This window comes from Ixodes scapularis, unplaced genomic scaffold (assembly GCF_016920785.2).
Source record: "Ixodes scapularis isolate PalLabHiFi unplaced genomic scaffold, ASM1692078v2 PGA_scaffold1__304_contigs__length_218370807, whole genome shotgun sequence".
Classification (NCBI taxonomy): domain Eukaryota; kingdom Metazoa; phylum Arthropoda; class Arachnida; order Ixodida; family Ixodidae; genus Ixodes; species Ixodes scapularis.
The window spans coordinates 129,045,716-129,060,125 of NW_024609846.1; the positions used below are offsets into that span (position 1 = coordinate 129,045,716).

The 14,410-nt window shown below is 48.7% G+C and overlaps 1 protein-coding gene across 1 annotated transcript; it reads left to right on the forward strand.

Annotated features, from left to right (window-relative positions):
- Positions 1 to 1,646: 1,646 nt before the first annotated feature.
- LOC115318717 lies at positions 1,647 to 3,271 on the forward strand. The gene has a single exon (XM_040220987.3). It carries the CDS (start codon positions 1,754 to 1,756, stop codon positions 3,269 to 3,271), a length of 1,518 nt encoding a protein of 505 aa, XP_040076921.3. The 5' UTR covers positions 1,647 to 1,753.
- Positions 3,272 to 14,410: the final 11,139 nt, after the last annotated feature.

Sequence of the window (14,410 nt, forward strand, 5' to 3'; positions counted from 1 at the left end):
CCTGGCAAGCTTGCCGTTGCACGCGCTGAACACACGAGCGACACGCGCTCGGAGGCCCGAAGATCCTAGTATGACGTCACGACTGGTCGAATGTTTTTTCGCTTTTTCTCGCTTTTAGTTGCATCTTCGGGGAAAACAAAAGTGATATTCAGATTCACGGGATAAAAATACGCCAGAATTCACCTCTAACTCGTTTTTTTCAAGAAGTGTTTCAGCTTCCCTTTAACTGCTGTTACGCAGCACCATTGATACCGCACTATACTCTCGGACAGCTATTTCAAAAGAAGTGAAGAGAGCGCGTGCACTGCTTTGATGGGAGCTCAAGATGCTCAAGAGCACGTTCGCCCATAGCTTTGACTGCATAGCCGCAGAATGTTATCGGCAAGTATTGTGCGCTAATTGTGGCTTAGCGTAACTACAGTTAAGTCTGCCCGTGTAACAAGGGTATTATACCCCTGTTACACGGGCACCCTTAACCGCGGTTAACTCAGATTTAAAGGAGCTGTGCAACAATTTCAGGGCTTTGCTTAAATAATTGTGGAAGTTGATGCCTGACACTTCTGCAGTGAACTACAGAAAACAGATTTTGCCTGGATACCCTAGTGTAAGGGTTCTGGAAAAGACGGCTGGTTTCTCGATCGGCCGGGCGACGGTCGTCTTGTCCGGCGGCGTGTATGATGCTCCCTCCCCGGTCGTTTTGTGTAGTTTTGCTTTTCTAACGGGGGACCGCGTGGGCCTTTCTGCCGACGCGGCCCCCTGGAGAGCGTCTTCCTGTGTCTCCCCCATCGGGATGACCCCTCGGGAAGAGATGTTGTTTTTTATTTTGAATCTGGAGGCTTGCGCATTCTACGGGGCTTCTTGGGTTTCAACCTGGGGGTTCCGGAGAGGCGCCGCTATGTCTGCAACGGGATGCACGGACGAAGTTACGGAGCTGTCGGCTGTAGTCCGTTGGCAAGTTAACGAATGTGTATCGACGCCCTTGCCAACTATTGGACGGTGGATATCACGTGGCTCCAGCAGAGCTTTGAAATGATTGGTTGATCCTCGCCCGAGAGTGAGGGGGTCAGCGTCTTCAAAAGTCCGTGACAGGGGAGAGAGAAGCCCTTTCTGGCTTGGACTTGGACTAATTTGGAGGACGGGGATTTTCCTTTGCTTTGTATAGACTGTGTACAATAGCTCGTAACGTCTAAATAAACGGTTTAGACGAAGTCCTCCCGCATCTGTCGCACTCTTCTGATCACCCACCGAACAAGGCTCATCAAACGATTGGCCCCGCAAGACACCGCCGGGCAGTCATCATCTATTCAACCAAGGGACGAACCTTTACTGGCGCAGCTCGACAGCGATGAGCGAGCCTCGGTGACGATCAGAGGATCAAGAAGGCGACAGAGGTGGTCCAGCTGAAGCTTCCTGGCTGGCCAGGTGCTTGAACGGAGCGACCGACGGAATCCGCCGACAAGCAGCGCTGAGCGTCGGGGAGCGGTACTGCCGAAGCGGACTGGCCGGTGAAAAGCGGCGCATGCGGCACATCGACGGAAAGAAAACCACCTGGGTCATCGGACAGCGACGCTGAACGACCGGTGGCTGAAACCAGGGACCTCAAGGGTCAGGAGTTCCGACGCCGAGGCCAAGGACGACTACTGAGGACGCAATATCCGGGCTCTGGGCGTCAAACTGCAGCAACGTTTGCGCCGGGTGAGTGGGATTTCTTGCGTCGGGTCGAGGTTGGCATGGCTGGTAGTTGGCGGGACTTATGGTTTTGACGCGTCAGATGCTGGCCGACATGGAGAACGGGTTAAATGGAGAGAACTCGCAGGGGACAGGAGCCTCTGGTCAGGGGCAGGAGGCGCCACAGGGTGCGACAGAAAAGGAATCGGAGGCGGTCACAATTCGAAGGCTCGAACTAGAATTTGAGTTGCGGAAAGCGCAACTTCAGATTGAGTCCGAAGAGCGGATCGCGTTGCGCATGGCCCAGCTAGGAAAGGAAAGTGGTCGACCTTCGTCCTCTGGGTCGGAAACAGACGACCAACGGCACGCAGGCTTAGACCCGGTTGCGCAATGCGCAAAAGTTTTGAAAGGGTACAGCCTGCCGTGTGACGCGGACGTTCCTTTATGGTTTGATGAGGTGGAAAAATTGTTTACCACGTACCAGGTGCCGGATAGTGGTCGAGTACATTTGATTATGCCGGTGCTAACGGAGCGTGTCCGCTACCTGCTGCGCAGTCTAGGGCAAGACGATTGTTTAGATTACGAGTCGGTAAAACGGGCGGTGCTGAGCGAACTGAAACTCACGCCAGCTGAGTACCTAGACAGGTTCGACAGTGCAGCCAAAAGAAAAGATGAAACATGGGCTCAGTTCGCCTCCCGTGTCCGAACCTACTTCACGTATTACCTTCAGGTGAGAGGTGCGGACACGCAGGAGACAGTAACGGAGCTCATGGTTGCTGATCGGATTAAGGCGAGCCTGAGTACCGATGGTCTGGAGTATGTTCGCCTTCGCGAGGGAGAAACTTGGTTAAAACCGGTCGAGGTGGCGAAGGTGTTACAGACTTATGAGCAGGCAAAAGGGAAAGGGAGCGCAACAAAACAGGTGTACGTTCTAACGGAACAGTCAGGGACGGGGCGCTCGCCAGGGTTCAAATGTCCCGTGAACTCGGGTCGAGCAGCTGTAAGGTGTCATGTATGTCATGAGCAGGGACACATTGCCAAGCACTGCCCTCGCGCGTCGGGTAGTGAGGTGCCTCAGGGGCTGGCAAATGTCCCTGAACCGAAAGGGCAGACAGACAGAGTGTTAACCGCTCGGGTTGAGGTGAGGCGGTCGATTTCGGAGACGGGCCGCTCGAAGCTACAGTTGGTTCAACTGGAGTGCGGCGACGTACACACCGAAGCAGTGCTCGACACGGGTACCGAAATGACGGTAGTACGGGAGAGCCTGCTACCTCAAGCTTTGAGAGAACCGTCGGGCACAGTGAAGCTAGTGTCCGCTTTTGGCCACGCAATTGATGCCAATCTTGCAACACTTCCAATAAGGTTGAGCTGTCCAGGGGCGGTAGAAAATCCAACTAAAACCGACTTAGTGTGCGCGCTCACCAATCAGCTGGCGGAAGGGGTGAACTGTTTGCTTGCCTGGAAAGATTGGGAACTGTTGAAAGCTAGGAGCGGTAAGGTCCAGGTGCAACAGGGAGGTACAGCGGCCTATCCTTGTGAAGTTGAAGAACAGAACGTCGGAAGAGATGAAGACAGCGAAGCACTGACTTGTGGGGTTGGCTAGGTAGGCCTCGGCCCTTCAGCGCTACAATGTAACAGCCCAGCATGGGAGGGGAACCAGTAACGGAAATACTGATGCGTAGTGTGGGCTCAACAATTTATGTTGGGAGTCGACTGAGTGATCATGCCATGCCGCCTCGGTTAGACGTGAATGTTCCCCTCACCCGTGCCGCAGGGCGCTGTGGGGCTGTGAAGTGAATTGGCGAGTCGAACTTGAGGACCCAAAAAGACGTTCTTCTCGTTGCTGTTGTGAATACGTTCAACGCTAATGTAACGCTGTTTTTCTCTTTGTGTGTGTGTTGTTTTACAGCCTTTGGAATGTCACGCAGGCGTTTTGGCCCCTTTTTATGTTTGCACTGGGGCATTCCGGTTTGTTAAAGTAGAACTGTTGTTTTTATGTGTTTTGTTTTATTGTCAGCTTACGATTATGTTTGCACGCTTTGAGTCGGTTCTGAAGAACTTCACGTTAGTGTTATCTAGTTTTATTTCTTTTGCGTGTGTTTAGATTAACTGTTTAGCAGGTCCAAGAAGGACCAGAAACAGTCTTGGGGGGAAGGTGTAAGGGTTCTGGAAAAGACGGCTGGTTTCTCGATCGGCCGGGCGACGGTCGTCTTGTCCGGCGGCGTGTATGATGCTCCCTCCCCGGTCGTTTTGTGTAGTTTTGCTTTTCTAACGGGGGACCGCGTGGGCCTTTCTGCCGACGCGGCCCCCTGGAGAGCGTCTTCCTGTGTCTCCCCCATCGGGATGACCCCTCGGGAAGAGATGTTGTTTTTTATTTTGAATCTGGAGGCTTGCGCATTCTACGGGGCTTCTTGGGTTTCAACCTGGGGGTTCCGGAGAGGCGCCGCTATGTCTGCAACGGGATGCACGGACGAAGTTACGGAGCTGTCGGCTGTAGTCCGTTGGCAAGTTAACGAATGTGTATCGACGCCCTTGCCAACTATTGGACGGTGGATATCACGTGGCTCCAGCAGAGCTTTGAAATGATTGGTTGATCCTCGCCCGAGAGTGAGGGGGTCAGCGTCTTCAAAAGTCCGTGACAGGGGAGAGAGAAGCCCTTTCTGGCTTGGACTTGGACTAATTTGGAGGACGGGGATTTTCCTTTGCTTTGTATAGACTGTGTACAATAGCTCGTAACGTCTAAATAAACGGTTTAGACGAAGTCCTCCCGCATCTGTCGCACTCTTCTGATCACCCACCGAACAAGGCTCATCAAACGATTGGCCCCGCAAGACACCGCCGGGCAGTCATCATCTATTCAACCAAGGGACGAACCTTTACTCCTAGTTTTTACTTAAAAAAATGAAAAAGATCCAGGTTTTCGCCGCCTCTCAACTCGTGCATCGTCTTCCGGGTCACGTGCACAGTGACGTCACTAGAGTAGGCGCGGAGTTCCGGAAAAGTTCTCTCTTTAGACCATCAGCGAGCAGCGAGAACTCATCCGCTGCCGACCGCGTGACCACCCGTCTTTGCCCGTCCGGCGCTGTCCCCCTCCCCCTCCGGCTTCTGGCGGCTGTTCGCGGTTTTGTGGACCTAGGATAGATGGCGCCACTAAAACTCCGTATAATAAAAGTTTTGTGGATGATACCAGGGTGTTGACGCATTTATATATATGTTGGAACGACAAGATTTGTAAAAAGAGTTACCTTTTATCGAGCAGGTATTCGCACAACTTGCTATCTTTCTTACAACGACCCAAGTGACGTCACGCCGCTTGTTTCTCATGGCCGCCGCTCGTGGCTGCAGGTCGGGAAATATTCCAAGTTTTGCCTCGCTATTACGCGGCGGAATCGCAACATTGCGATGAAAGGAGGTGTGTTTTCTGCCATTTGTGACACAGTGAACAATATCAAAAGCAGAAAATGCCAATTCTTTCAACGTTAAAATCGTTGCACAGCTCCTTTAACTGCGGTTACGTGACAGCACAGATGCCGCACTATACCCTCGGACAGCTATTTCAAAAGAAGTGAAAAGATCGCGTGCACTGCTTCGATGGGTGCTCAAGATGCTCAAGCGCACGTTCGCCCATAGCTCTGACTGCATCGCCGCAGAATGTTGTCGGCAAGTATTGTGCGCTAATTGTGGTTTAGCGTAACTGCAGTTAAATGTGCCCGTGTAACAGCGGTATTACAGCTGAAATTTCCAGTGTGCTCGTGCACGTGGTCGCGAAAACTTCGTGTAGCGCAGCTTCGAGTGTTCGCAGAACGACGGCCTTTAGCGTAATATGACACACAAACGCCCCTGCCCTCGACTGCTGCGCGCACATCATCGTGCTGCGCTTACTTTTTATGATACCAAATTAGTCTCGTAATGTTTTGATCGCACCTCGTAAAAATCCCCGTGTAAATGCTCGCGTACAAAAAAAAAAATATTCTTGCCGAGTTTTTTGGTTTGCGTCTTTGCTAACTCTATACATAACTTGAGAGATGAAGAATTGTCAAAAACTTGTGCCGGAACTCTTGAATGTGAGGCTCGAGGACAGCAGATTGGATTTGCCAGCCTAAAATAGCCCAAACTTCTTTTTATTTGTACAAAAAAAAAATATTGCCTCTGATTAGCTGTTGTTAGTTTCCACTGTGCATTATGATTCAACTTTTACATTGTTCCGTAGTTTTCTAAAGTTTCTGTTTTAATGTTTTACCTTATTTTATTATTGTCTTCTTTCCACTTCGTGCCCACGCCGGTCTGGCCCGGCCGATGACGGCAGTACAAAATAAAATAAAGAGATAGAAAACAAAATAAGTGAAGCGGCTCAAGTAAAGGAGAGCTAAAGCGGCTTTCTTCTGGGTCGCTCTTTGTGACTGCGGCAGAGATGAAACGGAGGCAGGAGGTCTCTGGAGTGCCTCGCGCCGTGTCATCAATAAATTATCCTCGCGTGCCAGAGTCGAGAAGAGAAATAACGCCCCTCGATGGAGGATTGAAAACAAAAAGCGAGAGAAGGTGGTCGGCGGCAAGGTAAACCTTTCCTAAAGGCCAGATTTTGCCAATAAGTCACTGCACGATATACCAAAGTAGACCGGGCAACGTGCCGCCCAGTTTGGGCAAACAGCGCAAACAATTATACTTAAAGGCTTTCCGGTGATGAGGCAAGTTTTTCAAAACATCGCAGAGCGAGTGTCGCAGACGACACTCGCAAGATGGGCCGGAACCAAAAACCGAAAATTCTCTTAGATTACGGTCTGTGTATGTTTAGACAGCAGGAAGTTAGTCAGCCCCTCTGTAGATTCGAAATTAAGCCAGTGTTGTACGACAGTTATCCTAGAATCAATAGGGAGTTTTCGTAGATCGTTTTCGCCGTCCCGCAAGGCCCTCCGCAACCCGCTACGATAGCGGGAACTCTACAGTCAAGGCTATCGGCGCGCAGGCGCAGTAGCAACATCTTCGTTGCGGAACGCTTAGCGGAGGGGGCAGCGCGGTCTACGAAAAAGGGAGTTTTCGTAGATCGTTTTCGCCGTCCCGCAAGGCCCTCCGCAACCCGCTACGATAGCGGGAACTCCACAGTCAAGGCTATCGGCGCGCAGGCGCAGTAGCAACTTCTTCGCTGCGTAACGCTTAGCGGAGGGGGCAACGCGGTCTACGAAAACTCCCTATTAACCTGCCTCACGCTCTTAAGGCCCTTATACCCTAGTTACACGGGAGCTTTCAACTGCCATTGAGTCAACGACAGTTGACTCAATCGCGATCGGCCGGAGTTACACGGCGGCGCCAACTGTCATCGAGCCGCTAATGACAGTTGAGTTCAACTGAGCTCCCCTACCTCAGTTCAACTGAACGGACTTCCCCAACTGAGGTAAAATGGCGCCTGTCCGCGGAACCGCTGCCGCCGACCATCGTTTCCGAGGCACTTACTGTTTCGGAATGCAGGGGGAGGCGTCTAAAAAGAATCGTAGCAGCAAAATATCCGGGAAGGAATAGCTTTAGGCGTCCGAGCTGCCGCTAAAACGATCCCGGCTAGCCGGCAAGCCACCAAACGAGCGACGATGGCGGCGGGACCAGCTGTGTGAATGGACAGATAGTAATGGGTGCACCCATCGTAGCGGGTAGAAGCTAGCTCCACCTAGCCTAAAATATGCGCAACTTAGCCCTGAATCTGCTTTGGTACTGATGTAAACGCCGCTAAAAAGGAACAAAGTATTGAAGATAGTGTACGATATACTTATAGCAAATAAAATTTGTTTCTCCGAGTAGATTACTTTAACAATTAGACTGGTCACGTGGCACAAGAACTAGTTTCGTTTTAGCTTCAACTGGGTTCTAGAGAGCCGTGTAGCACCATCTCAGTTCAGTTCAGTTCAATCACAGTTGGGGCCGGTAACTGTGATTGAACTCAACGACAGTTGAGTTCAATCACAGTTACTCAACGCGTTTGAGTGCGTTGCGGCGTCCTTGGGGCCAGGAGCGGTCGCTGGCGATGCGACGTGCGCCTTCCCGCAACGCTCCGTAGCGCGACGCAAGCGAGTAGAGACTCGCTCAACTTTCCGAAGCGCTGCGGTGCGTTCAACCAATCAGAAGCCGAGAGAGGAGAGGAGGGTGACGTGTCCGCTCGCGCCACTCGGCCGACTCGGCGAGACGTATCCGATTCTCCGCTCGCAGAACTTACTTATTCCTTTTGGGGAGCGGTGGGGAGTGTATTTTCTAAGGCTGCGATGTTCAAGCTTGACCAAACGTCGGGGAAGCCGACGGGATTGACCCAAGATCGAACACTTCGACGCTGTCGCTGTGCGCCGCCATGTTGGCTTGGATTTTGCTTACTATTGGTGAGCCGCTAGCGACGATAGCGCGTTCTTATGGGACCGTTCGGCTGGGCCAGGGGGCGCGCTGGAGCGATACCAGCGGCGCCGCGCCCTGGCCCGATTTCGCCCTACTTAGCCGTTCGCCCGTCCCATCGCGCTGCCAGTTGCAATGGCAGGCACAGCGTTGAAGCTTTCTGTCCGTTAAAAAACTGTGATCATTTTTAGGGAGGCGAACCTCCGCAAAGAAAGGTGGCCTGTGTGTCAGGTCCCCGGGGTTTGAGGAAATAATCCAGGCATAGGAATATTTGTCGTTTGCGAAGTGTGTCTCGCTAGTGAAAGACAGCGTCAACTATAACATCCGCCTCGAGATAAATACTCTTTTTCTTTATGGTTTTGCTAGCTCTTCAAGGTCAGGATTATTCGGACAAAGATGAGGATGCAATATTGTTTAAATTGTCTTTTCGCGCACTGCTGCGCTGTCGCACGCACCCATTGAACTCAGGTTACCGGCTGCTTGAAGCATACCGCGCCTGTTCTAATTCATTCGAATGAAGTTAATGACAAGGCACGTACAGCCTGATTGCAACACTGGGTCAAGTTCTAATAAAAAAACGAAACGGTACGTCAATAAGGCCGCCGCTTTTATTTTGAGCAGGTCCAACAGCAAAACAACAACAACAACAAAAACCTTGCTGTGTTTGCGCGCATCTGTCGCTGCCGTCAAAGCGGTAGAATCGTAATTCATGTACGTGCGTCAATAACCCACTTTTAATTTTATTAGTCAAGGGAGGGATCTCCAATTGACTTGCATTTGCGTTGTAAAGCGTCCCCTGTTTTAAACTTATTTTTATGTGACCGCAGAATGAGAATTTTGAACACTGTTCCGGACCACAACTAATAAAAAAATTTGCGTCACTATTTGTTTTGTTTGCTATTTAAGTAGAATTAAACTTGATATATCTTGAGTCTGTGTGCCAGGACACACTCGCCAATATTCCTTCACTCTCTCTGCAAGAAAAGATTATTTAATTTTAAATTTCAGTCATGAATGTTTAGTTACTGGCCTTTGTGGCGTGCCCTGTCCGTGTCCTCTCAATGGTGCTTTCAATTTATACATCTAACATTGTCGACACACTCTTATTGGTAGACCAAGGAATATCTGTGTTTTCTAGAGTTCCTTGGAAAGTAATTATGCCTGTTGTAGGTTAGCTACATCATTTTAATAATATAAAAAAAGAACTAGAGTACAGCCGTCAGTGTAAATCTCTTTTCAACTATGCGCTCAAGTCAGTGCGCTATACAGGCTATGATTATCTGCCTCATTTGCCCTCATGTCTTTCGCTGCTTATTCGCCTTCTCTTGTAAGCATCAGGGAACAAAATTTATAAAAATTATTTTGAGAGCGGAGGCGAGCTGGTGTGTATATTACCAATTTGGATGAATTGCCCGAGACACTGGCGAAAAAACTAAAAATATCAACCGTGTATGAGAGATACCTCTTTCTGTCCACGGTTGATGTTTCTAGTTTTCTCGACCCAGTCTCCACTAATTTATCAAAATGAAAAATTGGCAAGTAAGCAAGGTGAGCTGGGTTTTCAAATTTAAACTAGTTTAAAAAATAGTAAATGCACAATCGGGTTTATTTTGTCGACCCCCACGGGGAACCATCCTAGCTATTGCATTAGGAACATATCTAACATTGCCAACACGCTCAAATTGGTCGACTAGGGATGTTCTAGTGTCTAATTTTGTGAGGCGCTTAGGAAGTAATTATACCTGTTGTGGGCTAACTACATCATTTTAATAATATATAAAAAAGCTAGAATACAGCCGTAAATTTCTTTTCAATTATGCGTTCAAGTCAGTACGGAATAGGGGCTACGATTCTCTGCCTAATTTGTCCCCAAGTCTGTTGCCGCTTACCCGCTTTCTTATTAACATCGGGGAACAAAATGGGCGGGTAAGCAAAGTGAGCTTGGTTATCAAATTTAAAGTAATTTATAAAAAAAAATGGTAACTGCATATTCGAGTTTCGTTTGTAGAAAGCCATGGGGATCCATCGTAGTTATTACATTAGGGAGTTATCGTAGAACGTCAGTGTCGGATTGCGGGCCCCAAGAGCGCCAGCTATATCGCCCCCAATCAACGCAAAACTCCTGCATGCTCTTGCGTGTGACCTACGAAAAGTCCCTAAATGTGACAAGCAAGCGTAGCTGCATTACTGAATCACGCGACAAGATAGAGAAACAATAATTAAACATGTTCTCCGCACAGCTGGCGATTCATGCGTCTGGCGATCTTCCTTGAATCACCTGATCCCACGAACCAAACAAAACTTTTCGCCACGCGGATACCATTCTGTTTAATATGATGCTGTGAAATGTGGGTACACTTTGCATCCGGTACATTACTTTACGAAGCGCGAATCCAGCCGGACAGGCGCACCAGCCTCCCGCGTCGTCTGCTCCTTGTACTTCTAACAAGTATCGGCGCGCCTCGCCAGGGGGAGGAGTGTGCGTACAAGTTTGGCGCAAGCGCTCTTCGCAGCGCAACACGTTTGCTTGCCGCTACGGAACGCACCGCGCTGAAACGCGAATGTGCGTATGGGCCTTTAGTGATATACAAATGCACGCCGGAACGATATTAATCCAGATCATAAACGGTCGGGGTGGGGGAAAATTCTCTCTGTGATTCGAGACTCAATCTTCAAAACGTCGATGCAAATATTCGAAATGCCGATGTCACTCCTTTTGTTGTTGTTATTGTTGTTTTTGTTGCATTTTTAAGACGCAGGTGAGGTTACCGACAGGGTACGAACCGTACGGTACATGTTGTCTCCCTTTCAAATATCTGATTGATCGTACCCGAGCACAGGGCACACCGTGGTCTGTAGAGTATCGGAAATATTCAGCATATGAATTCAGAAGGTAGGTTCATCGCTTATTCGTTCCCGATCTCCTCTGTTCCTTGTCATGCGAAGTCCCACATAACGAGGAGAAGTTTAGGCTTCGCGTAATTTGTTTTGTAGGAAGATAACAAAATAAAAAATTAATATGTGCATATACATATTTTTACACGGCACGAAACGTGACACACTTCAGAGAGCCTTTGTGAAATGAAACTGGGAATTTGATACACTGCGTATCGAACAAATTAAACGCCCCCATATCGTTCGTTTTTAGCTCCGTTTTATTGTAACCACGACAACTTAAGTGTTTGACATCAAAAACTAGGTTATGCAATTCAACGAATCCTCCTGAGGGAACCGACAATCATATTATGCCACGAATTGTTATTGATGCGTATATTTTTATCCATTAAGTGTTATATTTTATTGGCCAAATAAAGGCTATCTTTCAAACAACTCAAGAGACACGCAGAACTGATTCTTTTCCGCAGAAGTAATGTGAGGATTAGCGGTACTGCTCAAGCTGACGGCTTCGTTCGTCAAAATATATTCTGATGGAAGTCGGGAATTTACAATTGAACCGAGATGTTTCGGTGGCGCCCCCTTGTGGCTCTCGTTCGTGACGTCACAACCATGATTTGCCTTACCTTGCTGTCTCGAGTTGTAATTCTGGCAGATTATCATCTGTTGCGATCTACAAGTTCGATGGTGTGTGAAAAAAGCCCGGTAGAAGCTTGGAGTCATCTCATTCTCACACCAACACCGTGAAAGTTGACAGTCTGACATTGTTCATTGTCAACGTGAAACACTCTTTGGCTAGGGTTGTGTTCCAAAATTTACTCGATTTTACTCCAGGGTAAGAGTCTTGTACCTTGGCGTTCTAAAACCTACCCACGCCCAATGATTTTTTTTTTCTATCTGTGTCGTTACGTAACACGACCTCCCGGAGGAACTCGGATCCATTTCGGTAAGATTTGGAACACAGCCTATGTGTTCGGCATTTCGTGAAGCCCAGATAAAAGCGTGGCCGCGAGGCTCGACACTGATTGGTTAACAGGCCCAGAGGAGTAGGCTATGAGGACTGAGGTAGACGAGGAGGAGCTCGACCACCTGTGCGCACTGTGGGAAAGGAGCTCGTGCATGAGTATGGAAAGCTCTGGAATGGCCAGGTAAATCAGTCCGATTGGCGGTGGTATCGCTTCATTCTAGAAACAGGTATCGAAAGTACTTATGGTACGCGCTAAACTATGTGATGAAGAGCGACGTGAACGTATAGCGTCAAGCGTCTGAAAATTGAGAGTATCGCTGAACGTTTCTGATGTTAGAATGTTTCAGGTATGCAACACAATTGCCTAGCAATTCGCCATAAATCTGTGTTCTTATTTCCGTCGATGAAAGAAAACTTGGTCCAAGTGAAGACGTCGAGGTCAGCGTTTGGGCAATCGCGAATGCGGACCCTGTTGAGAAATACTTGTGTTTGTCTACGCATAATACACCGGACGCCTCGCAATTGTCCACGTAAATCTCTTGGTATAACTTAGCGTCAGACATTGCGTAAAATCTGAATTAAAAAAATTAAAAAAAACAACAACAAAAACGTCAGCTTTGGGAAAAAATCTGGCAACTTTTTGTATCCCTTGAAAAGTGGCAACATTTATATCTACACTTCGAAGCTCGAGTAAGCGTGGGAGGGAAAATTTATCGGAAACGAATGCGGCGCTTTCGCAGCTACGTCGTCTTAGTGATCCCACCTTTAATGCGTAGAAATTGATAGGAATAAATCTGTGTCATAATTTAATTGCATGTACAGCTCATGGCTACGATGACTGCAACGATCACTGACGACTCCAGACCTATGCACTATGTACATCCGGTGCTTCGGGCTAAGAGGCAGTCGTTCAATTTAATTCAGATAGCTGCTGTTTTTGCATCTACATCCCTGACAGAAATGGACACATAAAGTGATTGCTCACCCCCCCCCCCCCCCCCCCTTACCCCCGTTCTGGCAAGCGGTAAACAAAGATAAAGATAATAATTAATAACATAATCTAATGAGGCAGGTTGTACTCCGCGTTCAAACGAATATCAGAGAAAGAGAGAGAGAGCAGTGTGAGGATTCGACGACAGTCGCCGCGGACGGGTTCAATATGGCGTGTCGGACGACTATAGCGAGCAAAACGCACCTTCCAAGTCGCCGGTGCACGAAGCAGCGGCTTCGATGTGGAACGCAAGTTTGTGTTTTTTTTTTTTTTTGCAGGGGTTGTTGTGACCTCAGAAACGCCGAGCTCTGATTGGCTCTGATTGAGGGATAGTGGGCAGACTTAAAGCAAGCTGCCTTGACGTCTACCCACTATAAATCTTTAGATATATAACTTTATGTTAAATAAATGTTAGAAAAAAATAATTAAAAGACTGGCTAGGTGGCGCAAGCCGACGCCCGAATAAAATGGTTCAGCCTGATTTCATCCCTTCATCCATCCATCCATCCATCGATGACGTCATGCGCGTGCCTTGACTTCTAGGTGGTATTGGCTCGGCTAGCTTTCAACGCGTACACCTTTGGAGGGAACGGGATTTACTCGTAATACTTGGCGTCCCCCACTCCGCTTGAGCGGACTCGGAAGGGGGAAAGGGGGGGGGGGGGGAAGGGGGAGGGGGGAGGGGGGGAGGGCAAGAGTAGCCGGGTATGCGATGGGGCTCCTCGCGGCTTTCGCCGAGTTTGCCCACTTCAATCGAGCGAAGGATCGCTAGACGGACCGGAAATGTGACAGTCCGAAGCTTCCATACCGTCCCAAGTTTCCGTTTGTTTGTTTTTTCTTCGTTTTGAGAATTGGTGGAGCTTCGTAACAAGTATCCCTTGACGTAAAAGCCTTTGTGTCGCTTCTTATTCCGCTTTTTTTCTCTAATTTTGTTTCACTTAGCCTGGCTATACTCTTTAATTGACAATTCGGTTGTTTTAAAGCGATACTTCAACGAAATTTGAAATATATTCGTCGTGTTAAAAAATAGTTTGAATATGATCCACAATATCCGTAAATGACAATCGCACGTTTGTATTTTGACCCTGGAGGCTGTATTTTTCGTTATAAACGGCCCACTCTAGCAAGCGCTCGGAGAAGGCCCAGCTTAGAGCACGTGACATCCGACCCAATCGTGACGTAGGTCGTCTCGGGTCGAGCAAAGCTACGGCGAGGCTGACGTCGAGAGGATGGCCTACTCGTTCCAGCCACCGAAGCGGCTGCGTTTGTACGAATTTTGAGTGACGGGTTAATCTTCTATAGTCTTGGAGGGGGACAATAGCGACTTCTGGAACACACAAAAGGGGTTTTCGGGAAGACGGGAGTTCCTCCTTCCCCTCTTCTCTCGTAGTGGAAGGAGGCGAGACACTAACCGTCACTAGCTGTCAAGGTTCCTAGACGGGCATCACAAACGAGGCGTTAGCGACATCCACCAGGTGCTCTTGGGTAATCGTTTATTCGTTTTAAAATTCCTTTTCGCAACT